Genomic DNA, 27,881 nt, shown 5'->3' with positions numbered 1-27,881 from the left:
GGTTTCTGGAGGGAGATGTGAGTGTTCTTCCATACACTTAAGAGAAGAATAATTGGTTTTGTTTCTATGGTTTCAACTTTTGGTTCAATATTTGCCTCACTTTCTGTTTCTCTTTCTCTCCCCGACCCATCTCTCTTGCCAGGATCTGTCCAGTCTGCACCCAGACTGCGAGTATATATTACAGCTGGAGAGAGAGGAGTGGCATTGTCTTCAATACATCGCAGAGCATGACAACAACCACAGTACACTAGGTATCCGTGTCACTATCGTCTTAGAATGAGCCATTACATTTTCTCACTCTCCAGTTTACTGCTCATCTCAATGAATAGTCAGTCATAATATGATATATAGTATGTTCACATGTAAACTGTAATGATCTTCGTCTGTTGTTTGTAGAAAGTCAGACCGAAATGCAGCGTGTAGGTTACTCATGACATTTAATGAAGAAAATATGGTACATTAAATAACTGAAAATACGAAAACAACAAACGAGAGAAACTAATACAGCCTATCTGGTGACTAACACAAAGACAGGTACAATCACCCACAAAATACAACGCACACTCAAGCTACCTAAATACGGTTCCCAATCCGAGACAACTAGAATCAGCTGACTCCAATTAGGAATCGCCTCAGGCAGCCAAGCCTAACTAGACACACCCCTACTAATACACACTCCCAATTAATACAAACCCCAATACGAAATACAACATATAAACCCATGTCACACCCTGGCCTACCCAAACATATAACAAAAACACAAGATACAATGACCAAGGCGTGACATAAACATGAGAGTCGGGCATTGAATAAATGGTTTATAGACAATAGTTTGTTGAAAGACCAGATTCCAAAACAATTCTAGTGTAAAAGTGGTAAGTCTATTATAAAATGTAAAAAGAGAGCAGCTACAGTGCATAGTTGAGGTGAACTATCCCTTTAAGGTCTATATACAGTGCATAGTTGAGGTGAGCTATCCCTTTAAGGTCTATATACAGTGCATTGTTGAGGTGAGCTATTCCTTTAAGGTCTATATACAGTGCATAGTTGAGGTGAGCTATCCCTTTAAGGTCTATATACAGTGCATAGTTGAGGTGAGCTATCCCTTTAAGGTCTATATACAGTGCATAGTTGAGGTGAGCTATTCCTTTAAGGTCTATATACACTGCATTCATAAAGTATTCAGACCCCTTCCCTTTTTTCACATTTTGTTACATTACAGCCTTATTATAAAATGGATTAAAATACTTTTTTTCCCCATCATCAATCTACACACAATACCCCACAATGATAAATAGAAACAGGTGTTTAGACATTTTTGCAAATGTATAAAAAAAAAAGAATTAAATACATGATTTACATAACAATTCAGACCCTTTGCTATGAGACTCAAAGTTGAGCTCAGATGCATCATGTTTCCATTGATCATCCTTGAGATGTTTCTACAACTTGGGAGTCCACCTGTGGTATATTCAATTGATTGGACATGATTTGGAAAGGCACACACCTGTTTATATAAGGTCCCACAATTAACGGTGCATGTCAGCGCAAATACCAAGCCAGCCATGAGGTCGAAGTGACCAAGAACCCAATGGTCAATCTGACAGATTCAGAATTTGTCTTTGGCGATGGGAGAACCTTCCAGAAGGACAATTATCTCTGCAGCACACCACCAATCAGGCCTTTATGGTAGAGTGGCCAGACAGAAGCCACTCCTCAGTAAAAGGCACATGACAGCCCACTTGGAGTTTGCCAAAAGTCACCTAAAGGTCTCCAGACCATGAGAAACAAGATTCTCTGGTCTGATGGAATCAAGATTGAACTCTTTGGCCTGAATGCCAAGCATCATGTCTGGAGGAGACCTGGCACCATCCCTATGGTTAAGCATGGTGGTGGTAGCATGGGGGATGTGGGGATGTTTTTCAGCGGCAGGGACTGTGAGGCTAGTCAGGGAAAGATGAATAGAGCAAAGAGATCCTTGATGAAAACCTGCTCCAGAGCGCTCAGGACCTCAGACTGGGGTGAAGGTTCACCTTCAATGAGGACAACGACACTAAGCACACAGACAAGACAAGGCCGGAGTGGCTTCGGGACAGGTCTCTGAATGTCCTTGAGTGGCACAGCGCAGAATGCTCAATGAGGTTAAGATGAATCCTAGACTAACAGAAATCTCTGGAATATGCTAACATCTCTGTTGACGAGTCTACGATACGTAAAACACTAAACAAAAATGGTGTTCATGGGAGGACACCACGGAAGAAGCCACTGCTGTCCAAAAAAACATTGCTGCACTTCTGAAGTTTGTATAAGTGCACCTGATTGTTCCACAGCGCTACTGGAAAAATATTCTCTGGACAGATGAAACTACAGTTGAGTTGTTTGGAAGGAACTCACAACACTATGTGAGGAGAAAAAAGGGCACAGCACACCAACATCAAAACCTCATCCAACTGTAAAGTATGGTGGAGGGAGCATCAGGATTTGGGGCTGCCTCAGGGCCTGGACAGCTTGCAATCATCGACAGAGAAATTAATTCCCAAGTTTATCAAGACATTTTGCAGGAGAATGTTAGGCTATCCGCCCGCCAATTGAAGCTCAACAGAAGTTGAGTGATGCAACAGGACAACAACCTAAAACACGGAAGTAAATCAACAACAGAATGGCTTCAACAGAATAAAATACGCCTTCTGGAATGGCCCAGTCAGAGTCCTGACCTCAACCCGATTGAGATGCTGTGGCATGACCTCAAGAGAGGACGTTCACACCAAACGTCCCAAGAATATTGCTGAACTGAAACAGTTTTGTAAAGAGGAATGGTCCAAAATTCCTCCTGACCGTTGTGCAGGTCTGATCCGCAACTACAGAAATGTTTGGTTGAGGTTATTGCTGCCAAAGGAGGGTCAAACCAAAAAATCTAACATTTGGTATCGTCTTCACCATCACTCCACCCCTATCCGATGGCCAGTGCAAGTATCAACCACATTGCATCCAACACCTCCAAGGGTTCACATACTTTTCCACCCTGCACTGTGAATGTTTTCATGGTGTGTTCAATAAAGATATGGTTCCGGCACAGCCAGAAGAGGACTGGCCACCCCACATAGCCTGGCTCCTCTCTAGGTTTCTTCCTAGGTTTTGGCCTTTCTAGGGAGTTTTTCCTAGCCACCGTGCTTTTACACCTGCATTGTTTGCTGTTTGGGGTTTTAGGCTGGGTTTCTGTACAGCACTTTGAGATATCAGCTGATGTACGAAGGGCTATATAAATAAATTTGATTTGATTTGATTTGATATGAAAACGTCTAATTGTTTGTGTGTTATTAGTAGTTTTATGAATGAATGTACTGTAGACTAGACATCATCATCTCTCTCTCTCTCTCTCTCTCTCTCTGGAAGGTTGTCTACCGTTCTGGGACTCTGTGGTGTGCTGGCCATATGCTGCAGTTGGGGAGATGATCAACACAACCTGTCCTGCTGTCTTCTCTTTTTGGGGGAATAACACAGGTGCAGGTGACATTTGTTTATCAGTTCACATAGTGGTTGGAGATGTACTGATGTGTATGTGACAGTACTGTATAACCTTTGGCCTCTACCTCAGCAGGGTCAGTCAGCAGAAACTGCACCAGCATCGGATGGTCACGCCCCTTCCCCCCGTACCACACGGCCTGTAGTGTGGGCGACGACGTTCCCATTCCAGAGGTGAAAGAGAGTTTAGAGATAAGGTTCAGGGGTAGGGATGCGAAGGGAGAGTATATTACTGGAAATTTACCAGTAAACAACCAGAATTTTGGTAACTTTCAAGGAATATATGAATTTATCGATGACATCTAGTTGCCTTTTTGGGTATTTATTACAAAATTATTACAAGTGTTTGTTATTATCTCTGTCCCTCTGTGTGGCCCCATCACATGTAAAATATATATAACATCAAATAAGATTATTTAAAAATTGTAAAAACCATGATAAAGCTGTAAACATTATCCTAAATATAAACCATCAATGTAGTGAACACCATTGGTTTTCAGGGTTTCATAGTGAAATAAATAGTATGGTGTTTAATATGTCAATGTTGTAAATGTTTTGGGGCCAAACTGGTGGCAGTTGTGAAAAAAAACCTATAGCTGGAAATCTCATTCAAGTCATGGGACTGATATTATCATCATGAGCAATTGGTTTTCTACCCAAAGTTGCAAAGACAATTTTATAAAACACAAGAGACCAGAAAAATAGATAAAATGGTGTGGTGGCAGTAGCAGGAACAGCGACATCTAGTGGGCAACACTTGGTACTTCCACACTAATTTATGGTAAAGATTGCAAGTGACTTCAATGGCTAATTTCTCTGAACAGGGGGGGGATGAAAATCACCATGTTCAAAGGGAGTGCATTACAAAGGTTGAAGTATCAATACTCTAAGCAACAGCTCCATAATACTTTCAATCAATCAAATGTATTTAAAAAGCCCTTCTTACATCAACAGATGTCACAAAGTGCTTATAGGTAAACCTAGCCTAAAACCACAAAGAGCAAGCAATGCAGATATACAGTAGACGCACGGTGGCTAGGAAAAAAAAACTAGAAAGCAGGAACCTCGCTGTGCCTGTGGAGATTAAAAGAGTACATGTAAATTAAGACTAGACTGTTCCTCAAGATGTTCAAACGTTCCTAGATGACCAGCAGTGTCAGATAATAATTACAGTGGTTGTAGAGGGTGTAACAGGTCAGCACCTCAGGAGTAAATGTCAGTTGGCTTTTCATAGCCGAGCATTCAGAGGGCGAGACAGCAGATGTGGCAGAGAGAGATGGAGGGTTAAAACATCAGTTCCGGGATAAAGTAGCAGGTCCGATGAACAGGTCCGGTGAACAGGTCCGGTGAACAGGTCCGGTGAACAGGTCCGATGAACAGGTCCGGTGAACAGGTCCGGTGAACAGGTCCAGTGAACAGGTCCGATGAACAGGTCCGATGAACAGGTCCGATGAACAGGTCCGGTTCCATAGCAGCAGGCAGAACAGCAGAAAAGTCGACTGGGGAAGGGGACAGTCAGGAGTTGTCAGGCCAGGTTGTCCTGAGGCATGGTCCTAGGGCCTAGGTCCTCTGCGAGCGAAGAGAGAGATGGAAGAATTAGTGGAAGCATGCTTAAGATCACACAAGAAACCAGATAAGGCAGGAAAATTTCACCAGATAAAACAGACTAACTCTTTGGGGGGGTGTAACGTCAGTGACTTGACTCCTGTCAAGGGACGGCATGGGAGAGCACTAGCAAGCCAGTGACTCAGCCCCCCTGCTGTTAAATATAAGTAAAACTAAATGCATGCTTTTCAACCGATCACTGCCTGCACCTGCCCGCCCGTCCAGCATCACTACTCTGGATAGTGTTTCAGGAATTATCTTATCTGTTTCTAACTACAGAAACGATTTCAGAATAATCTGAGTGGGTGTCATGGCTTGCTGAAATGACATGGAATGACCCCAGAGCCTCAAAGCTGATCTAGGATCAGGTCCCCTGTTCATATAATTGTACTTATTATGATCTAAAATAGAGAACTGGTCCTAAATGAGCACCCGTACTCTGAGAGGCTTCATTAGTACAGGTCCTGGTGTCAAGTGGGAGTGCCGATATAAGATCTGTTTGTTTTTAGATCATAATGAACAAAAGTATATGGACACGCTGATCTTAGATCAGTTCCACTACTCTGAGCCTGAATATGAGTTCTGATCTCTATGTGAAAACTATGCAGGATTCCTACTTTGCCACTGTCAAGCTGATCTACACCATCGGCTACGGCACCTCCCTGGTCTTCCTCTTCATCGCCGTGGTGATCCTATTGCTCTTCAGGTAGGAGGAGGTCAAAGGTCACAACAGGAGATTGTTTTGAGGTCGTTGTTGGGTGAAGAAAAAGAATGGCTAGAATTTGGAGGGGAGGGCATACTAAAGCCGAGTGGTATAATTTATGATCTCAGTAACAAACACCTGCTAACGCCAGCACGCACTCTATCTCTATCTCTCTCTCTTTCTCTCTGTCAATTCAATTTCAATTTAAGGGCTTTACTGGCATGGGAATCATATGTTAACATTGCCAGAGCAAGTGAAGTAGATAAACAAAAGTGAAATAAACAATTAACAGTAAAAATTACACTTCCAAAAGAATAAAGATATTCAAATGTCATATTATGTGCAAATAGTTAAAGTACAAAAGGGAAAATAAATAAATACACATACAGAAGTTTCAAAACAATAAAGACATTACAAATGTCATATTATATATATATATATATATACAGTGTTGTAACAATGTACATATGGTTAAAGAACACAGTGGAAAATAAATAAGCATAAATATGGGTTGTATCTACAATGGTGTTTGTTCTTCACTGGTTGCCCTTTTCTTGTGGCAACAGGTCAGGTTTTCTGCCACTGTGTACTCTCTGTTTAGGGCCAAATAGCATTCTAGTTTGCTCTGTTTTTTGTTATTTTTTTCCAATGTGTCAAGTTATGATTTTTTAGTTCTCATGATTTTGTGTTGTTGTCCTCGGGCTCTGTGGGGTGTGTTTGTGAAGGGGTCTCTTCTCAACACATTATTTTGTGTTGTTGTCCTCGGGCTCTGTGGGGTGTGTTTGTGAAGGGGTCTCTTCTCAACACATAATTTTGTGTTGTTGTCCTCGGGCTCTGTGGGGTGTGTTTGTGAAGGGGGTCTCTTCTCAACACATGATTGTTTCTAAACCTGAGGCTCCCCTATTGTTGTACTATTCTCCTTGACCTCATTTTAATGTCTTTCAATTGTTGGTTGAGAAGTGTGGTCCTTCGTCCTGACAGTGTTTCGTGTGTGTGTGTGTGGTCCGTTGTCCTAACAATGTTTTGTGTGTGTGTCCTCTGTCCTGACGGTGTTGTGGGTGTGTGTTCTTTGTCCTGATGGTGTTGTGTGTGTAATCCGTTGTCCTGACAGGGGTGTGTGTGTGTGTGTGTGTGTGTGTGTGTGTGTGTGTGTGTGTGTGTGTGTGTGTGTGTGTGTGTGTGTGTGTGTGTGTGTGTGTGTGTGTGTGTGTGTGTGTGTGTGTGTGTGTGTGTGTGTGTGTGTGTGTGTGTGTGTGTGTGTGTGTGTGTGTGTGTGTGGTCCTTTTGTATTTGTATTTATTATGGATTAGCTGTTGCCCATTAGCAGTTGCCAAGGCAGCAGCAACTCTTCCTGGGGTCCAGCAAAATTAAGGCAGTTATACATTTTAAAAACATTACAATACATGCTCCGAGTGGCGCAGCGGTCCAAGGCACTGCATCTCAGTGCAAGAGGCATCACTACAGTCCCTGGTTCAGATCCAGGCTGTATCACATCCGGCTGTGATTGTGAATCCCATAGGGCGGCGCACAATTGGCCCAGCGTCGTCCGGGTTTGGCTAGGGTAGGCCATCATTGTAATCATTGTAAACAGTTAAATAAAGGTTAAATATAAAATCATTACAGATTTCACAACATAAATGTGTGCCCTCAGGCCTCCATTCTACTACCACATATCTACAACACAAAATCCATGTGTGTATGTTATCATGTGTTTGTATGCATGTTTCTGTGTTTGTGTTGCTTCGCAGTCCCCGCTGTTCCATAAGGTGTATATTTATCTGTTTTTTAAATCTAATTTTACTGCTGGCATGAGTTACTTGATTGGAATAGAGTTCCATGTAGTCATGGCTCTGTAGTACTGTGGGCCTCTTCTGGACTTGGGGACTGTGAAGAGGCCTCTTGTGGCATGTCTTGTGGGGTATGGATGGGTGTCCAGGCTGTGCGCCAGTAGTTCAAACAGACAACTCAGTGCATTCAACATGTCAATACCTCTCACAAATACAAGTAGTGATGAAGTCAATCTCTCCTCAACTTTGAGCCAGGAGAGATTGACATGCATATTATTATTATTTCATTTGATTTGATTTGTTAGCTCTCTGTGTTCATCGAACTGCCATCTGTTCTGAGCCATTTGCAATGGCTCCTCTTTGTGGCACCTGACCCCATGACTGAACAGTAGTCAAGGTGCGACAAAACTAGGGCCTGTAGGACCCGCCTTGTTGATAGTGCCGTTAAGAAGGTAGAGCAGCGCTTTATTATAGACGGACCATCCTAGCTGCTGTTGTATCAATATGCTTTGACCATGACAGTTTACAATCCAGGGTTACTCCAAGCAGTTTAGTCACCTCAACTTGCTCAATTTCCATATTATTTAGTGAATGATGTGCCAAATACAATGCTTTTAGTTCTTGAAATATTTAAGACTAACTTATTCCTTGCCATGCATTCTGAAACTAACTGCAGCTCTCTGTTAAGTGTTGCTGTCATTTCAGTCACTTGTGGTACAGTAGATGTGTATAGCGTTGAGTCATCCGCATATATACACACACTGGCTTTACTCAAAGCCAGTGGCATGTCGTTAGTAAAGTTTCAAAAAGACAGCTGCCCTGGGGCATCCCTGATTCTACCTGGATGAGAGGCTTCCATTAAAGAGCACCCTCTGTGTTCTGTTTGACAGGTAACTCTTTATCCACAATAAAGCAGGGGGTGTAAAGCCATAATACATACGTTTCTCCAGGAACAGACTATGATCTATAATGTCAAAAGCCGCACTGAAGTCTAACAAAACAGCCCCCACAATTATTTTATAATCAATTTCTCTCAGCCAATCATCAGTCATTTGTGTACATGCTGTTCTTGTTGGATGTCCTTCCCTATAAGTGTGCTGAAAGTCTTGTCAATTTCTTTACTGTAAAATAGCATTTTATCTGGTCAAACACAATTTTTACTAAGGGTTGGTAACAGGCTGATTGGTTGGCTATTTGAGCCAGTAAAGGGGGCTTTCCTATTCTTAGGTAGGGGAATAACTTTTGCTTCCCTCCAGGCCTGAGGGCACACACTTTCTAGTAGGCTTAAGTTGAAGATTGTCCTGATGGTGTTGTGTGTGTGTGCGGTCCTTTGCCCTGACTGTGTTTTGTGTGTGTGTGGTCCTTTGTCCTGACTGTGTTTTGTGTGTGTGTGGTCCTTTGCCCTGACTGTGTTTTGTGTGTGCGGTCCTTGGTCCTGACCGTGCTTTGTGTTTAACCTGCGGTCCTTGGTCCTGACCGTGCTTTGTGTTTGCCCTGTGGTCCTTGGTCCTGACTGTGCTTTGTGTTTGCCCTGCGGTCCTTGGTCCTGACCCTGCTTTTTGTTTAACCTGCGGTCCTTGGTCCTGACCGTGCTTTGTGTTTAACCTGCGGTCCTTAGTCCTGACCCTGCTTTGCGTTTGCCTTATGGTCCTTCGTCCTGACCGTGCTTTGTGTTTGCCCTGCGGTCCTTGGTCCTGACCCTGCTTTGTGTTTAACCTGTGGTCCTTGGTCCTGACCCTGCTTTGTGTTTAACCTGCGGTCCTTGGTCCTGACTGTGTTCTGTGGTTCTTCCCAGGAGGCTTCACTGTGCCAGGAACTATATTCACATCCAGCTGTTTGTCACCTTCATGCTAAAGGCGGTGGCTGTGTTCATCAAGGACGCCACACTATTCGCCAGCGACGACACCAACCACTGCACCCTCTCCACCGTAAGTCAACCACTGCACCCTGTTAACCATAAATCAACCAATGCACCCTGTCCACCGTAAATCAACCACTGCACCTTCCACTTCCCACTACTGTTACCTCTCTTTCTCAATCTTCCTTCCCATGCCCTCTCTCTCTCTCTCTGATTGTCTTTCTCAATGACCTCTTCCCTGGTTTTCCCTCTCTCCAGGCAGCCTGTAAGGCATCAGTGGCCTTCTGTCACTACTGTGTCATGACTAACTTCTTCTGGCTCCTGGTTGAGGCCCTCTACCTCAACTCACTGCTCCTCTCCTCCTTCCACCACTACCGTCGCTGCCTCTGGGGCTTTGGCCTGCTGGGCTGGGGTAAGCACTTTCCACCTCGCCCCTGTCTGTCTGTACTAATTCCTTTAGTTCATTTAAGAGCCATTTGTTTATGTGGCTTGGGTTCGTGGTGTGTCACTATTCAAATCCTGTTTGATATTCATTCCACTATGCGCTTTAAAATGAATTCAAATGAACTCAAACTGTGCAAAACAAAATATCACTTGCTTACTATTTTTAAATGGCACAAATAACTCTCTAGACAGGAGTAAACTTTCATTATGGAACAATCTAAGTTAAACTTAGTGGCCTGTGGCAAATCTCACTGGTATTTTGGATTGGATTAAGAGTTTAATAATACCCCCCCCTATGCTGTCTAGTGATGCATGCTTATTACAGTTATTAATCATCTGAGATACATATTTTTTCTTCGATGGGGTGCCTCCTTGATATGCATATGAATCAAGAGATTGATAATGAATAGTTCTGCCACCATTTCTCCCGCAATCAGATCATGATGCACATTCTGCTGAGATGTGAACAGCAGGTGTTTCCCACTCAGTTAATGAAATGCTTAAATACATTACTTTTACCATTTCAATGCTTGGTCCTTAGACATTCAGGTGTATTTAACTGAAGCAGAACGGGAGTAGGTTACCGAGAAGTTCTAGTAAAACCTGTCCAGCTACTGCAAGTAGTACTTAGTTCTATGTTCTCCATAATTACTCAGTAAGTGCTACATCTCAGCATATAATTGTTACATCCCACCGACTAGTCCAAAATGTACATCTTATTTTCTATAATTACTATATGTCACTCATGTTCAGCCAAACAGCACATTCCATCTTCACAAACGTTTACATTTGCCTCCACTCATTACATTAACATTATGATTTCACATGAACATGTTTCCTTTTCAAGTTGATTCTTGGCCTTCATTTTTAGGTGTACCCATCATCTTCACAGTCATATGGATTGGGTCCAGGGTGTATTTTGAGGATACTGAGTGAGTATTACTCTGTCATTCTCTCACAGTACTGTATAGTGCATTTGGAAAGTATTCAGACCCCTTCACATTTTTACATTACAACCTTATTCTAAAATTGATGAAAATGATTTATTTTCCTCAAACTCCACACAATAAATACCCCATAATGACAAAGCAAAAACAGGTTGTAACGGGTGTCGTCTTCTGAAGAGGAGGAATCGGACCAAAGCGCAGCGTGGTAAGTGTTCATGACTTTTTATTAAACAGAACACTGAAACAAAAATGACAAAGTGAATAAACAAAACCGAAACAGTACTGTCAGGTGCAAAACACTAAACAGAAAACAACTATCCACAAAACCTCGATGGGAAAAAGCTACCTAAGTATGGTTCCCAATCAGAAACAATGATAGTCAACTGTCCCTGATGGAGAACCATACCCGGCCAAAACAAAGAAATACAAAACATAGAAAAAATAACATAGAATGCCCACCCAAATCACACCCTGACCAAACCAAAATAGAGACATAAAAAGCTCTCTACGGTTCTGCTATGGCCAGCGAGGAGCCCGGATCTCAATCCCGTTGAGCACTGGGACCTGGGACCTGTTGAATCGGAGGGTGAGGGCAAGGGCCATTCCCCCCAGAAATGTCCGCGAACTTGAAGGTGCCTTGGTGGAAGAGTGGGGTAACATCTCACAGCAAGAACGGGCAAATCTGGTTCAGGCCATGAGGAGGAGATGCACTGCAGTACTTAATGCAGCTGGTGGCCACACCAGATACCGACTGTTACTTTTGATTTATTTTGACCCCCCACCCTTTGTTACGGGACACATTATTCACATAGTCACATGTCTGTGGAACTTGTTCAGTTTATGTTTCAGTTGTTGAATCTTGTTATGATTATACAAATATTTACACATGTTCAGTTTGCTGAAAATAAACGCAGTTGACAGTGAGAGGACGTTTCTTTTTTTGCTGAGGTTACATACTGTAGGTATTCAGACCCTTTGCTATGAGAATTGAAATTGAGCTCAGGTGCATCCTGTTTCCATTAATCATCCTTGCAATGTTTTTACAACTTAATTGGAGTCCACCTCCAATTAAAGACAGGATTGTGTTGGTACCCCTACCAGATCTGGGTAGGTGTACCAAAGTATTTCTGCAGCATTGAAGGTCCCCAAAAACACAGTGGCCTTCATCATTCTTAAATGGAAGAAGTTTGGAACCACAAAGACTCTTCCTAGAGCTGGCGATCCGGGTAAACTGAGCAATCGGGGGAGAAGGGCCTTGGCGTGACCAACAACCCGATGGTCACTCTGACAGAGCTTCAGAGTTCCTCTGTGAAGATGGGAGAACCTTGCAGAAGGACAACCATCTCTTCAGCACTCCACCAATCAGGCCTTTATGGTAGAGTTGCCAGACGGGCGCCACTCCACAGTAAAAGACACATGACAGCCCACTTGGGGCAAAGGTTCACCTTCCAACAGGACAAGAACCCTAAGCACACAGCCAAGACAATGCAGGACTGGCTTCGGGACAAGTCTCTGAATGTCCCTGAGTGTCTCAGCCAGAGGCCAGACTTGAACCTGATCTCTGAAGAAACATGTAAATAGCTGTGCAGCAACGCTCCCTATCTAACCTGACAGAGCTGGAGAGGATCTGCAGAGAAGTATGGTAGAAAGTCTTCAGATACAGGTGTGCCAAACTCTTAGCGTCATACCCAAGAAGACTCGAGGCTGTAATTGCTAACAAAGGTGCTTCAACAAAGTACTGAGTAAAGGGTCTGAATACTTATGTAAATGTGAAGTTTATTTTTAATACATTTGCAAAAATGTCTACATCTGTTTTTGCTTGGTCATTATGGGGTATTGTACTGTGTGTAGATTTATGAGGGTGAAAAATATATGTAATAACTTTTAGAATAAGGCTATAATGTAACAAAATGTGGAAGAAGTCAAGGGATCTGAATACTTTCCGAATGCACTGTATACCTGATAACCCGAATCGGATCCTGTCCTCAATTGAAGCCATTTTCTTTCCTCTGGAAAATGTGCTACTCGCTATTCTCAGTAGGGTTGTACCGTCAGTGTTTACATGGAACTATAATATTCACTGAGAAAGACTCTAGTGACTCTTACTCCCACCAGAGAGTTCTGTCTGACCGGTCGTTCGCATCTCCTCCTATAGATGCTGGGACATCAACGAGGACTCCCCCTATTGGTGGATCGTAAAAGGGCCAATTGTTGTTTCTATTGGGGTGAGTAGACCCTACAGGGGTGCAGTCATTCATACACAATGTGTCATATTTTAAAGGGAGATACTTACTCATTATAGGCCATTTATATCATGTCATTGTTCAATTCTCCTTTCTGACTAGCTTGAAGGGCATTCTAGAGTACACATTATTTAAAGAGGAACTTAAAGCATTAACTACTTTGCAGATATTAAACAAACAAACAATCATAATATCAGTCAAAAATATATAATTCCCAGTTTATGCCTCAAAACCAACTTTAAGAGGTTATAAAAATAGGTTATATTTCACAAATTCCATGACGTACAGTAAGACATTGTTGGCAGAATAGATGGATGCAGTTCAATGCATAATTAATATAATTCATCAATACATTTCTTTGTAGTCCCAAAAATATCAGGTTGTAAATCACAGCTGTCCTGGTACATTGTTTGCTGTCTCCATTCAGGATGCACTGGTTCAGTTTCAATGACTCAATATTTTGAACAGAAACGGACAGATGTAACTAAAGGCTGGGAATGTCAATACAATCAAACTAGCAAGGGCAATGATCAAAGGTAAGTCATAACGTGGCTAATAGGCTAGCGCACACGCAAGGCCTGCGGGCCGAATAGGACACACAAGGCCTGCGGACCGAATAGGACACACAAGGCCTGCGGGCCGAATAGGACACACAAGGCCTGCCGACCGAATAGGACACACAAGGCCTGCGGGCCGAATAGGACACACAAGGCCTGCGGGCCGAATAGGACACACAAGGCCTGCGGGCCGAATAGGACACACAAGGCCTGCGGGCCGAATAGGACACACAAGGCCTGCGGGCCGAATAGGACACACAAGGCCTGCGGGCCGAGGACACACAAGGCCTGCGGGCCGAATAGGACACACAAGGCCTGCGGGCCGAATAGGACACACAAGGCCTGCGGGCCGAATAGGACACACAAGGCCAGCAGCGTAGCCTAGTGGTTAGAGCGTTGGACTAGTAACCGGAAGGTTGTGAGTTCAAACCCCCGAGCTGACAAGGTACAAATCTGTCGTGCAGAACTGTTCCCAGGCCGTCATTGAAAATAAGAATATGTTCTTAACTGACTTGCCTGGTTAAATAAAGGTAAAAATAAATATATATTTTTTTTAAAGGCCTGCGGACCGAATAGGACACACAAGGCCTGCGGGCCGAATAGGACACACAAGGCCTGCGGGCCGAATAGGACAGTATAAATGAGTCAACAGTTGAGTCATCTAGTAATTACAGCCTGATGTGCTTGCATCAGTGTATTCAAATTCAATTGTGCTGCTTTCGTGTGTCCCATTTACAGCACACAGTGGAGGGAAAGTGTACAGGCGCATGCCACAGTCCTAGCTAGGCTACTAAAATGTTGTAGTCTGGCTTTGGTCTTTTGTTAAAGCTTGAGAATGAATAACTAAAAAACTAAACCTGCAACAAAACACCATGAATAGGCCTATGACAGCAACATTTGAGCAGTAGCCTAGGCTAGCTATTCAACTACAATACATTGAGTGCACCATATAGCAAATGTTTTTTTTTTAAGTGTCATTCTTCCTGGAGGTGTAAATAGACCAATTTGAACAATATTTCATGTTGCTAAAACAGTCAGTTCCACTTTAAACAATAAGGCACATGAGGCAGTGCTATATCTTGAATACTGGAATGTATTCTGTACTGTGATACAGAACTGGTCATCCATTCTAAACAAAATGGTGGCTACGCAGGCTGAATAACGTTCTTGTCACTTGCTAGCTAATTAGCAAACTTCAGCTAACTCATTCACGTCAAACATTGAACCAGTTTTTTCCCCTCATATAACTAGGCAAGTCAGTTAAGAACATTCTTATTTACAATGATGGCCTACCCCAGCCAAACCCTGTCCTAAACCGGATGATGCTGGGCCAATTGTGCGCTGCCCTATGGGACTCCTGATTACTTGCGGTTGTGATACAGCCTCGGGATCAAACCTGGGTCTGTAGTGACGCCTCTAGCACTGCAATGCAGTGCCTTGGACCTCTGCGCCACTCGGGGCCCCCCAATGACACTACACAAGCTGCATTTGAGTTTGTTTGATCATTTTATCTATTGCCATTTTCTTGGACATGTCCCATAATAATGACGTTGATGCATAATTTCAACTGGCTCAGATAAAGTTAGAGTGAACAGTGCCCAGACCAGATTATGTATGTTCTTCAGAGATCAAAATTCAACAGTGAAATGTTTCCAGACAGGCAGACCTCAAGGTTCATATTAACCTCTGCTTTACCAAACTAAATACTAGACTGGAAGCAAGGGGGGATAATGTGAGTTGATATAAATACACAAGATGATTCAGACAGCTACATGAACATGACATTATGTAATAATTTGGGAATCATTTTCAGATGGAACTGTTAGCAGGCATAGGTGTGTGTGGCGGTCAATACAGCAAGGCTTGGAACGCTGCTCATCCAATCAGTATTCCCTATATAAACTGCGTGGTTCGAGCCCTGAATCAATACAGCAAGGCTTGGAACGCTGCTCATCCAATCAGTATTCCCTATATAAACTGCGTGGTTCGAGCCCTGAATCAATACAGCAAGGCTTGGAAATCAATACAGCAAGGCTTGCTCTCATCCAATCAGTATTCCCTATATAAACTGGGTGGTTCGAGCCCTGAATCAATACAGCAAGGCTTGGAACGCTGCTCATCCAATCAGTATTCCCTATATAAACTGGGTGGTTCGAGCCCTGAATCAATACAGCAAGGCTTGGAACGCTGCTCATCCAATCAGTATTCCCTATATAAACTGGGTGGTTCGAGCCCTGAATCAATACAGCAAGGCTTGGAACGCTGCTCATCCAATCAGTATTCCCTATATAAACTGGGTGGTTCGAGCCCTGAATCAATACAGCAAGGCTCCCTATAATAAATATAAACTGGGTGGTTCGAGCCCTGAATGCTGATTGCCCCTGAATGCTGATTGCCCAAGAACAACCCTTAGCAGTGGTATATTGGCCATATACCACACCTCCTCGGGCCTTACTGCTTAAATAACGTATGGTACAGTATGTCAGCATGGTAGAATTCAATGGCTATAGTTCATTCTTACATGTTCTATGTTTGAGCTGCTTTTGAAAGCAAACGTCAAATTGAAAACAGTACAGGCATTGTTGAATTAAATTGTCATAATAGCAAGCTAGGACTGATGGTTAAGTTAGCTAAACTGGCAAGTCTGTTTGGTTACCAAGGCAACTTCAGTGGCGGTTGAAGACATTTCTTGCTGCAAATGTGTTAAATTATAGCCACGGTATAAAAGGATAATCAACTTGTGTCTTTGCTTTCTCTGAAAACTAATGCAACTCTTTGGAAGGTTCGTTCCACCAAAGATTTTTATAACTAAACCAATAGCCCACAGCCTGTCGTTTCCAATGGCAACACAAGTCATAGTGGGCAGAACAAGCAAGAAGATGGGCAGAGCCCAAAGGGTAAAGTCTCTGTGCCACTCTGTTCATATGATTCTAGTTTGGGTAAAGTCTCTGTGCCACTCTGTTCATATGATTCTAGTTTGGGTAAAGTCTCTGTGTCACTCTGTTCATATGATTCTAGTTTGGGTAAAGTCTCTGTGTCACTCTGTTCATATGATTCTAGTTTGGGTAAAGTCTTAGTCCACTCTGTTCATATGATTCTAGTTTGGGTAAAGTCTTAGTCCACTCTGTTCATATGATTCTAGTTTGGGTAAAGTCTCTGTGCCACTCTGTTCATATGATTCTAGTTTGGATTCTAGTAAAGTCTTAGTCCACTCTGTTCATATGATTCTAGTTTGGGTAAAGTCTCTGTTCCACTGATTCTTTGTTCATATGATTTCTAGTTTGGGTAAAGTCTTAGTCCACTCTGTTCATATGATTCTAGTTTGGGTAAAAAGTCCACTCTGTGCCACTCTGTTCATATGATTCTAGTTTGGGTAAAGTCTCTGTGTCACTGTTCATATGATTCTAGTTTGGGTAAAGTCTCTGTGCCACTCTGTTCATATGATTCTAGTTTGGGTAAAGTCTTAGTCCACTCTGTTCATATGATTCTAGTTTGGGTAAAGTCTCTGTGTCACTCTGTTCATATGATTCTAGTTTGGGTAAAGTCTCTGTGCCACTCTGTTCATATGATTCTAGTTTGGGTAAAGTCTTAGTCCACTCTGTTCATATGATTCTAGTTTGGGTAAAGTCTCTGTGTCACTCTGTTCATATGATTCTAGTTTGGGTAAAGTCTCTGTGCCACTCTGTTCATATGATTCTAGTTTGGGTAAAGTCTTAGTCCACTCTGTTCATATGATTCTAGTTTGGGTAAAGTCTTGTGTCCACTCTGTTCATATGATTCTAGTTTGGGTAAAGTCTCTGTGCCACTCTGTTCATATGATTCTAGTTTGGGTAAAGTCTCTGTGCCACTCTGTTCATATGATTCTAGTTTGGGTAAAGTCTCTGTGTCACTCTGTTCATATGATTCTAGTTTGGGTAAAGTCTCTGTGCCACTCTGTTCATATGATTCTAGTTTGGGTAAAGTCTTAGTCCACTCTGTTCATATGATTCTAGTTTGGGTAAAGTCTCTGTGTCACTCTGTTCATATGATTCTAGTTTGGGTAAAGTCTCTGTGCCACTCTGTTCATATGATTCTAGTTTGGGTAAAGTCTTAGTCCACTCTGTTCATATGATTCTAGTTTGGGTAAAGTCTTAGTCCACTCTGTTCATATGATTCTAGTTTGGGTAAAGTCTCTGTGCCACTCTGTTCATATGATTCTAGTTTGGGTAAAGTCTCTGTGCCACTCTGTTCATATGATTCTAGTTTGGGTAAAGTCTCTGTGCCACTCTGTTCATATGATTCTAGTTTGGGTAAAGTCTTAGTCCACTCTGTTCATATGATTCTAGTTTGGGTAAAGTCTTAGTCCACTCTGTTCATATGATTCTAGTTTGGGTAAAGTCTTAGTCCACTCTGTTCATATGATTCTAGTTTGGGTAAAGTCTTAGTCCACTCTGTTCATATGATTCTAGTTTGGGTAAAGTCTCTGTGCCACTCTGTTCATATGATTCTAGTTTGGGTAAAGTCTTAGTCCACTCTGTTCATATGATTCTAGTTTGGGTAAAGTCTTAGTCCACTCTGTTCATATGATTCTAGTTTGGGTAAAGTCTTAGTCCACTCTGTTCATATGATTCTAGTTTGGGTAAAGTCTTAGTCCACTCTGTTCATATGATTCTAGTTTGGGTAAAGTCTCTGTGCCACTCTGTTCATATGATTCTAGTTTGGGTAAAGTCTTAGTCCACTCTGTTCATATGATTCTAGTTTGGGTAAAGTCTCTGTGCCACTCTGTTCATATGATTCTAGTTTGGGTAAAGTCTCTGTGCCACTCTGTTCATATGATTCTAGTTTGGGTAAAGTCTCTGTGCCACTCTGTTCATATGATTCTAGTTTGGGTAAAGTCTTAGTCCACTCTGTTCATATGATTCTAGTTTGGGTAAAGTCTCTGTGCCACTCTGTTCATATGATTCTAGTTTGGGTAAAGTCTCTGTGCCACTCTGTTCATATGATTCTAGTTTGGGTAAAGTCTTAGTCCACTCTGTTCATATGATTCTAGTTTGGGTAAAGTCTTAGTCCACTCTGTTCATATGATTCTAGTTTGGGTAAAGTCTCTGTGCCACTCTGTTCATATGATTCTAGTTTGGGTAAAGTCTTAGTCCACTCTGTTCATATGATTCTAGTTTGGGTAAAGTCTTAGTCCACTCTGTTCATATGATTCTAGTTTGGGTAAAGTCTCTGTGCCAGTCCACTCTGTTCATATGATTCTAGTTTGGGTAAAGTCTCTGTGCCACTCTGTTCATATGATTCTAGTTTGGGTAAAGTCTTAGTCCACTCTGTTCATATGATTCTAGTTTGGGTAAAGTCTTAGTCCACTCTGTTCATATGATTCTAGTTTGGGTAAAGTCTCTGTGCCACTCTGTTCATATGATTCTAGTTTGGGTAAAGTCTCTGTGCCACTCTGTTCATATGATTCTAGTTTGGGTAAAGTCTCTGTGCCACTCTGTTCATATGATTCTAGTTTGGGTAAAGTCTCTGTGCCACTCTGTTCATATGATTCTAGTTTGGGTAAAGTCTCTGTGCCACTCTGTTCATATGATTCTAGTTTGGGGAACAGAAAACTGTATTGAGATCAAATGTTTCATTGATGAGAAAATGTGCAGAATGTCGGACAAAATCCATCTCACGCCATCTTCTCCCACTGCCGGCCAATGGGCTTCCTCTCGCTACCATATTTGGTAGTGAGTGGAAACGCCAAGCGGATGCTTCACGTTCATACATCCAGTGAAATATCCGTCTCATTGTTCTGTGGTTCCACTCAGCTAGCGCGTCGTGGAACACGTTCCATGTCACTCATTATTTTCCATAGAATGCATAGCCTTATCCCTTACTTATGTGACAGGGAACTTGTGATTGTTTTTTGCCTACTTTTAAAGAAAGTTAATGCTTTATTCTGATATTTCTCAATTGATCTCTGTCAATTCTAGGCAGGGAAAATTGTCCTGAATCCATACCAAGTACAGATTGATTTTCCTGTTGCCATGGCAATGCAAGTTGCAACTCAGAAAAGGAGGGATATTGTTTAGTTTACTTCATTGAATCCCCTTGGGAAGATTGTCTCCAAGTTTTTTTATAGTTGTACTCATGTTGTGTTACTGTAAAGCACTCAGACACTGTGGATAAAAAAAGGGCTTTATAAAATGATTGATAGAATTTTTATTAAATCAACAGGTCAATTTCATCCTCTTTCTGAACATCATCAAAATCCTGATACAGAAACTGAACCCTCGTCTGATCCAGTTCAATAACTCCGACAACTACAGGTGAGGTTTCTTTTTCTTCCTTTGGATGATACAAGAATGGATCGATATGGGAGAGATGATTTGATTGGGCAGTTCCAATGGGAAGTTACTGTCTGGAAAAGACAGGAAGAGACAATTATAGGATACAATCTAGATTATATCTACTGTTCCATCAATTATGATGTCTGTCTACAACAGATAAATGGGAGATCACATTGCACCACCTTTAACTTTCCCTCACAAATCTGAGAGCACTAACAGGTGAAAACAATGGTGGAAAATCTACCCATTACTTACCTATCCAGTCTCTTGATATCCAGGAAGGAGAGTAGTCAAGGGCTGAAGGAAACATGTTTTTGTAATGGAATGCTTCCAATGTGGGCAAGGTCTAATTCACCCACCTGGAACCTACACCACTTCACCACTCAAGAGGCTTAGTAGATGAATACCTTATTGGAGGGCAGTGCAGAGTAATTGACTAGAGCCCTAAAAGCCCTCATGCATATGTAGGCCCTATTATATTCTCAAAGGTCAGTGAAGTAGACTTTAAAAAAGACATGAACATCTATAATATCATACCAGTATTTTCCCACTCGTAAATTACTTTGAAATGCATTATTGTACACAATCACAGTTACTCCAACATTTCGCTATACACCCGCTAAATGTGTGTATGCGACCAATTCATTTGATAAACATGAACATCCCCCAGAGCTTATTACTCAAACGTATTTTCTCTTCCCTCTCTGCTAGACGGCTGACTAAGTCAACCCTGCTCCTCATCCCCCTCTTCGGGACCCCCTACATGGTGTTTAACTTCCTACCTGACTACTTCAATATTAGCGTGCGCCTCTGGTTCGAGCTCTGCATGGGGTCCTTTCAGGTACTCTGATCCACACACACACACACACACACACACACACACACCAGGATTTCCGATGGAAAATGTGGGCTCCGGAAACTTGACCGGAAGCCTTTACATTTACCGGTCATTTAAGAAATGTACCGGATCCATATTGGTTGGGCAACCTGAGGGGCATCCACTCACTGTGCTCAAAATTCCAGTCACATTTACTTTATGGAAATTCATCTTAACGCAAAATATAACAGCATGCGGCATTCTAACCGAATTCTGATGAGCAATTTGAAGACGTTAGAATAAATAGGTGGGGCATCTATAAAGATAGGGAAGCTAGAAGTTCCCTAAATAGCTTACTCCTCTATCCATAAACAAATATAATCATTCAAAATAGGCTACTACACCAGAAAGCATGATTTGGCCACAGAGGATCATTGGCTTATTTTTTTTTTTAAAGCTGCGGGTTGTTTTAGATCGCATAGCCTACAGTCGGAAAGGGCTTGCAATTTGGCCAGAGCGCTCGGCAAATACCAAATAGAAAAACAGTTTGGAAAGCGAAATGACTATTGCTGTAAATATAAGAATGAAAAGAGTCGATCTTTTAATAAGCAAAATGTGCAATTTAATTGAGCGAAAAGTAGCCTCTTATTGGCACCAGCGGAGAACATCTGCTATGTCCCCCTCCGCGAGTGAAGTCCGTCTAGTTGCTTATGCGAGTTTCAATTTACCATTTGAAAAAAATAGTATTTTTACACACCAATGCTTTTAGAATTGTTGTGCACTGATGTGTCTTATTGAGGCACGTTTCACTCTCGCTACAGCGACTGCTATTTCAATCAATGAATAGGCTAAAATGCATTATTTCGCAATGGATTTCTTTCCCCTCTTCTCCTGGACAATAGACTGGTGCCAATTTAATTCATCTGCTTTTATTTTTAATAGATCAATAGCCAGCCATTACCGGCTAAAGAAAACACTGACACAGTCTTATGAAGTGGATATGTTGCCTCAAAATGTGTTGTGGCATGTACATCGTATGTAATGAATATTTATATACATCTAATTTACATAAATTATTCCTGGGATGGATAGCACTTTTACAGCCTGTAAAAAAAGGCATCAGAATATTAAAAAAGAGCAGTTACTTACATGAACAATTCTCAAGCTATGTAAAGCCTGATAATCATAGCATATTCGTTTTTCAGTTGGCCTTTTACATAACTTATAAAAAATCTGATCAAATAAAATTGGATAACATCCCCAAAAATGTCCCCAAAAGCTACAAAAGAGCAAAATGTGAATCTGTAAATAACTTTGTAAGATATTCAAATGAGATAATGGTGGGTAGCCTCCCTCTCCTCCCTTCATTATATCTCTGCAGAACCATCTTTGTTTCGGCGACGGTCTTAGTTTTTCCGACGAGACTGACACGACCCGCCATTTACAACTGCCGCTGAGAAACCAGGGGAGACTGAAGAACTAACACTAATTACTAATTGCCAAGCACAGGTGGAGAGCACACCTCCCTGTACTAATTGCTGATTGCCTAAGAGAGTAGAAACCATTCCCCCACAATAAAGTCACTGATTACCAAAACAAGTCACAAATTGCCCTGCCGGTTGATTCTGGTGAATGTGTCAACAATGATCTGCAAGTTATGAGCAGTCAGCAGTTCACACCACAAGTAGGCAACTGGGGAGAAACACAGCAGATGGCCCTAGATAGCAAAAAGACAGTACTAGACAACATATAAAGACAACAATTATACTTATCAAATATAGAAAAATAAACCGTTAGTTTATTCCTGTTTCTCATAGTTGCCTATCATAAATGAGCTCTAATACAGGCTTTGTTCATGGGAAGAGTGAGAAACTGATTCGTGCCACGTCTTTAGGTTCTAAAGGCGACAGGAAAAGCAGGAGAGTTTAGACAGTGCCTGCATCCCAAATGGCGCCCTATTTTAGGGCCCTACTTTTGATCAGATCCCTAGTGCACTATGTTGGGAATTACAACCAGTCTCATCAACTAGTTCAACACTAGCATAGCTTACAACGAGCTCATTAACAAGCACAATACATATTTGCGGTCGTTCAGCTGTTGACGCTATGGCTGAATCTGTGCAGCAATATATAATATACATTTTATGGCTTTATATACAATTATACTTGCAACAATTATACTTCACAATTATACTTCTCTTAAATTTTGAGGGACATCTGGGTACTTAAAATCTATAAATATTGAGTTATTGATGATATATCCTCTGTCTTGTAGGGGCTGATAGTAGCTATCCTCTACTGCTTTCTCAATCAAGAGGTGAGTAGCCTTCACTGACATTCCAACAATAATAAACACCAACCATTCTGCTCTCTAAATGTTGCTTTGATATAAATCAGAAGCTAATCATATAATATAAGCCATTGAGCAGATGCTTGTAGCCAAAGCAACTTACACAAGTGTTTTAGGTGTTAACATGGGTTACCATGGATCACGGTGTTATTAACATGGGTTACCATAGATTCCGGGGTTATTAACATGGGTTACCATGGATCCCAGGGTTATTAACATGGGTTACCATGGATGCCGGGGTTATTAACATGGGTTACCATGGATCCCGGGGTTATTAACATGGGTTACCATGGATCCCGGGGTTATTAACATGGGTTACCATGGATCCCGGGGTTATTAACATGGGTTACCATGGATCCCGGGGTTATTAACATGGGTTACCATGGATCCCGGGGTTATTCACATGGGTTACCATGGATCCCGGGGTTGTCTCTGGAACACTCTTCACATTTCCTGAAAAATCGAATGACAAGACCTGCCAAATAAATACAACATCCCCAATGTCGCACCAATGCAATTCCACAAAAATATGCAACATTGCTCCAGGGTCACAGTCAATAATGTTTGATCCCTGGCCGTGAACCCACTCTCCGAGGGTGTCTCAGGGGGAGTGGGATGTGGAACAAACACATAATGTTTGATCCCTGGCTGTGAACCCACTCTCCGAGGGTGTCTCAGGGGGAGTGGGATGTGGAACAAACACATAATGTTTGATCCCTGGCCGTGAACCCACTCTCCGAGGGTGTCTCAGGGGGAGTGGGATGTGGAACAAACACATAATGTTTGATCCCTGGCCGTGAACCCACTCTCCGAGGGTGTCTCAGGGGGAGTGGGATGTGGAACAAACACATAATGTTTGATCCCTGGCCGTGAACCCACTCTCCGAGGGTGTCTCAGGGGGAGTGGGATGTGGAACAAACACATAATGTTTGATCCCTGGCCGTGAACCCACTCTCCGAGGGTGTCTCAGGGGGAGTGGGATGTGGAACAAACACATAATGTTTGATCCCTGGCCGTGAACCCACTCTCCGGAAGGTGTCTCAGGGGGAGTGGGATGTGGAACAAACACATAATGTTTGATCCCTGGCCGTGAACCCACTCTCCGAGGGTGTCTCAGCGGGAGTGGGATGTGGAACAAACACATAATGTTTGATCCCTGGCCGTGAACCCACTCTCCGAGGGTGTCTCAGGGGGAGTGGGATGTGGAACAAACACATAATGTTTGATCCCTGGCCGAGAACCCACTCTCCGAGGGTGTCTCATAATACATGCACATGTGTGAAATAGGACAAATGTTAGCACCCACCCACCTGCTGCCCGTATGAGAGCTTCGGGAGAGAATGTGTGATCAACAAACGGTATAACAGTAGAGATGATCCCCGTTAAGATACCTTGATATTTAAACCATTTCCACACTCTTCACCCCCCCCCCCCGTTATTCATGAGCTGATCTGCCATCTGTATAATCATCAACTTGATTTTGCCAAATATAGGATATATTCTGTCATTCGTTAAAGGAGGTTATCTAGAAAGCTTAGCAACTTTGGTTTGACTGCCATTACAAATGTTGTATGATTGGAAAATGCTATACTCTGGGTGTGCTCTGTGTCGAAATGCGCTGAATTAATTGAGAAACATGATAACGCTATGAATCTATGAAAGGCCTGTTTTGCAATTCACAACAATGTCATTGGTGATCAAATATATTTAGCAATGCATGATAGTTGCTCTATCAGTTTAATTTGCTCTGAAATCTTTACATAGTGGCGCAGTCAAGCCAACAAGGTGGCGCAGCACCACTCTTATTTGGGGAGAACCCATAGTGACCACATCTTGGTTTTAAACGGTGTAGATGGGGCACATCTGATTTTTGCGGTATTTTCCGAGACTCTAGAGATAAATTTGAATTATTCCCGGTATTGAAACTTGGTAGATTTTCGGGAAAATATTAATCTCTACTGAGTTTACACAGAGTGCTGAGAAATAAATTAATTTGACCCCAGCTGGGTTTTTTCAGATGTGCACCACTTAATGACTAGCTTGTGTAATTCAGCAATGCAACTCAATGCTGCTGTATATAGAAACTCACAATAGTCAATAAGTGATTCATTTTTTCCAATTAATTTCTTTCATTCGTTTGTTAATTCGTTCATTTATTCATCCATCCAATCATTTTCAACAACACTAAAAACTGGCTGTCGTGATCTGAAGTATCTCCTACAATGTCTGTGGTGATGTAATCTGAGGTCTTTGTGTGTGTGTATTTAGATCCTATTAAATTACTAGAGGGGATATGTCATAAAGTTCCATAATGGGGCGAAAATGGCAGCCATCTTGGTCAAGAAGAAATTCCAAACCAGTCTAATTGGATTGAATGGCAGTAGAGACATAGGTGATGCATTCCCTGCTTTTACTCATGCAGGAAAATAAAAATAAGACATTTAATTTATCCAAAATTGTGTAATGGAATTATAATCAACCTGTCGTATAATTATAAATACAGTTTATATGGGTTTTATACACTTTCTGTACAAATAGCCTCTAAAATATATGTAAACAGACCATAAATGTTTTAGATACTGTTTTCTTGGAAATCTGTGAGTGGTGTTATATGATACAATATCAGTACTTGTTGCATTTACAACTGGGCTGTCCTATCAGCAACTGTTTGGAGCCAGTGTATAGCTGTGGATTGACTTTGAATGGAATGTTGGCATATTGGCAGTTAATTTGAAAAAATGTAAGGAATCATTCCTCTAAAACTGTCTGGCAATATAGCTAACACAGATACAGTGCAGATAAAATCTTCACATTCATTGTTTTGCACAATGATCTTATCACAGTACTGGCAAATGATATTTGACCAACTCCTGACCAAAATGGTTGCCCTTTATCCCATCATCGTCCATTCTAGTATTCTAATTCCTAATTCTATGGCTGTGTATCTGTTTGTATCAGGTCCAAAAGGAAATCCATATGAGGTGGCTGAGGTGGCAGGATAACAGCAACGGAGTGGTTCTGCCCGGTGCCAAGGGAAGTCAGATGGACACACATTTCTAGGGCCACATTCTTCATCCACCTCCTCCTCCTCCTTTCTCCAACCTCTATATGTGTGTCTTTCGGCGGGGTTGGAATAAACCAGAAGTTTCCATTGGACAACGGTCATATTCTTCTTCTAATTCCTGTGGCCTCCACACATTGCTTCTATATTTTTAGAAGGAGAGGGTGCTGTACATTGTGTCCCTAAAGCATACAATGTCCTCTCTTTCCATCATCACAATCTCATTGCTAAAGGGACCACCACTGGGTTCATCCATTGTGTCCAGCTCAAGATGAACTGTTGCAGCACTGTGAAATGCCCTTCCTCCTCCTCATCCTCCTCCTCCTGCTCTTTCTCCTCTTCAGTATCATCTATGGTTAAGTTACAGAGAGTTACAGAGTCTCGGAGGTACTATACCATCAAGGATTGTATCCCAATTCGTATTGGGACAGCAAATAAAGTGTTGATGTTTTTTTTTAACAAAACAAAGTTCAAAAATCATTTAGACTGGAAAATAGAGGGTTTTATGCATCAAACGTGTCCCTGTTTTTCATGCTTTATGGAAATATTGTCTTGTAGCTTTCTCTCCATGTTTCAGTGCCTCTGTGTGTGTTTTGCTCTCTCAATTCAATTCAATTCAATTCAAGGGCTTTATTGGCATGGGAAACATGTGTTAACATTGCCAAAGCAAGTGAGGTAGACAACATACAAAGTGAATATATAAAGTGAAAAACAACAAAAATTAACAGTAAACATTACACATACAACAGTTTCAAAACAGTAAAGACATTACAAATGTCATATTATATATATATATATATACACAATGTACAAATAGTTAAAGGACACAAGATAAAATAAATAAGCATAAATATGGGTTGTATTTACAATGGTGTTTGTTCTTCACTGGTTGCCCTTTTCTCGTGGCAACAGGTCACAAATCTTGCTGCTGTGATGGCACACTGTGGAATTTCACCCAGTAGATATGGGAGTTTTTCAAAATTGGATTTGTTTTCGAATTCTTTGTGGATCTGTGTGATCTGGGGGAAATATGTATCTCTAATATGGTCATACATTGGGCAGGAGGTTAGGAAGTGCAGCTCAGTTTCCACCTCATTTTGTGGGCAGTGAGCACATAGCCTGTCTTCTCTTGAGAGCCATGTCTGCCTACGACAGCCTTTCTCAATAGCAAGGCTATGCTCACTGAGTCTGTACATAGTCAAAGCTTTCCTTAATTTTGGGTCAGTCACAGTGGTCAGGTATTCTGCCGCTGTGTACTCTCTGTGTAGGGCCAAATAGCATTCTAGTTTGCTCTGTTTTTTTGTTAATTCTTTCCAATGTGTTAAGTAATTATCTTTTTGTTTTCTCATGATTTGGTTGGGTCTAATTGTGCTGTTGTCCTGGGGCTCTGTAGGGTGTGTTTGTATTTGTGAACAGAGCCCCAGGACCAGCTTGCTTAGGGGACTCTTCTCCAGGTTCTCTCTCTTTCTCTTTGTGTTTAGCTCTCTCTCTTTCTCTCTGTGTGTTTAGCTCTCTCTCTTTCTCTTTGTTTTGCTCTCTCTCTTTCTCTGTTTTGCTCTCTCTCTTTCTCTTTGTTTTGCTCTCTCTCCTTCTCTTTGTGTTTAGCTCTCTCTCTTTCTCTCTCTGTGTGTTTAGCTCTCTCTCTTTCTCTCTCTTTCTCTCTCTTTGTGTTTA

The 27,881-nt window shown here is 41.9% G+C and overlaps 1 protein-coding gene across 1 annotated transcript; it reads left to right on the top strand.

Annotated features, from left to right (window-relative positions):
- Nucleotides 1–142: 142 nt before the first annotated feature.
- Nucleotides 143–26,801, top strand: LOC124025690 (growth hormone-releasing hormone receptor-like; the record flags this gene model as incomplete). Its single annotated transcript, XM_046339031.1, has 12 exons — nt 143–251; nt 3,394–3,501; nt 3,596–3,696; nt 5,736–5,833; nt 9,413–9,545; nt 9,734–9,887; nt 10,791–10,851; nt 13,022–13,091; nt 19,868–19,959; nt 20,692–20,821; nt 23,072–23,113; nt 26,105–26,801. Coding segments are annotated over 12 exons (1,200 nt in total), but the record flags the coding sequence as incomplete, so codon positions are not given.
- Nucleotides 26,802–27,881: the final 1,080 nt, after the last annotated feature.

This window comes from Oncorhynchus gorbuscha, unplaced genomic scaffold (genome assembly GCF_021184085.1).
Source record: "Oncorhynchus gorbuscha isolate QuinsamMale2020 ecotype Even-year unplaced genomic scaffold, OgorEven_v1.0 Un_scaffold_2351, whole genome shotgun sequence".
NCBI lineage: Eukaryota > Metazoa > Chordata > Actinopteri > Salmoniformes > Salmonidae > Oncorhynchus > Oncorhynchus gorbuscha.
This window is presented reverse-complemented; position numbering and strand designations above follow the sequence as displayed.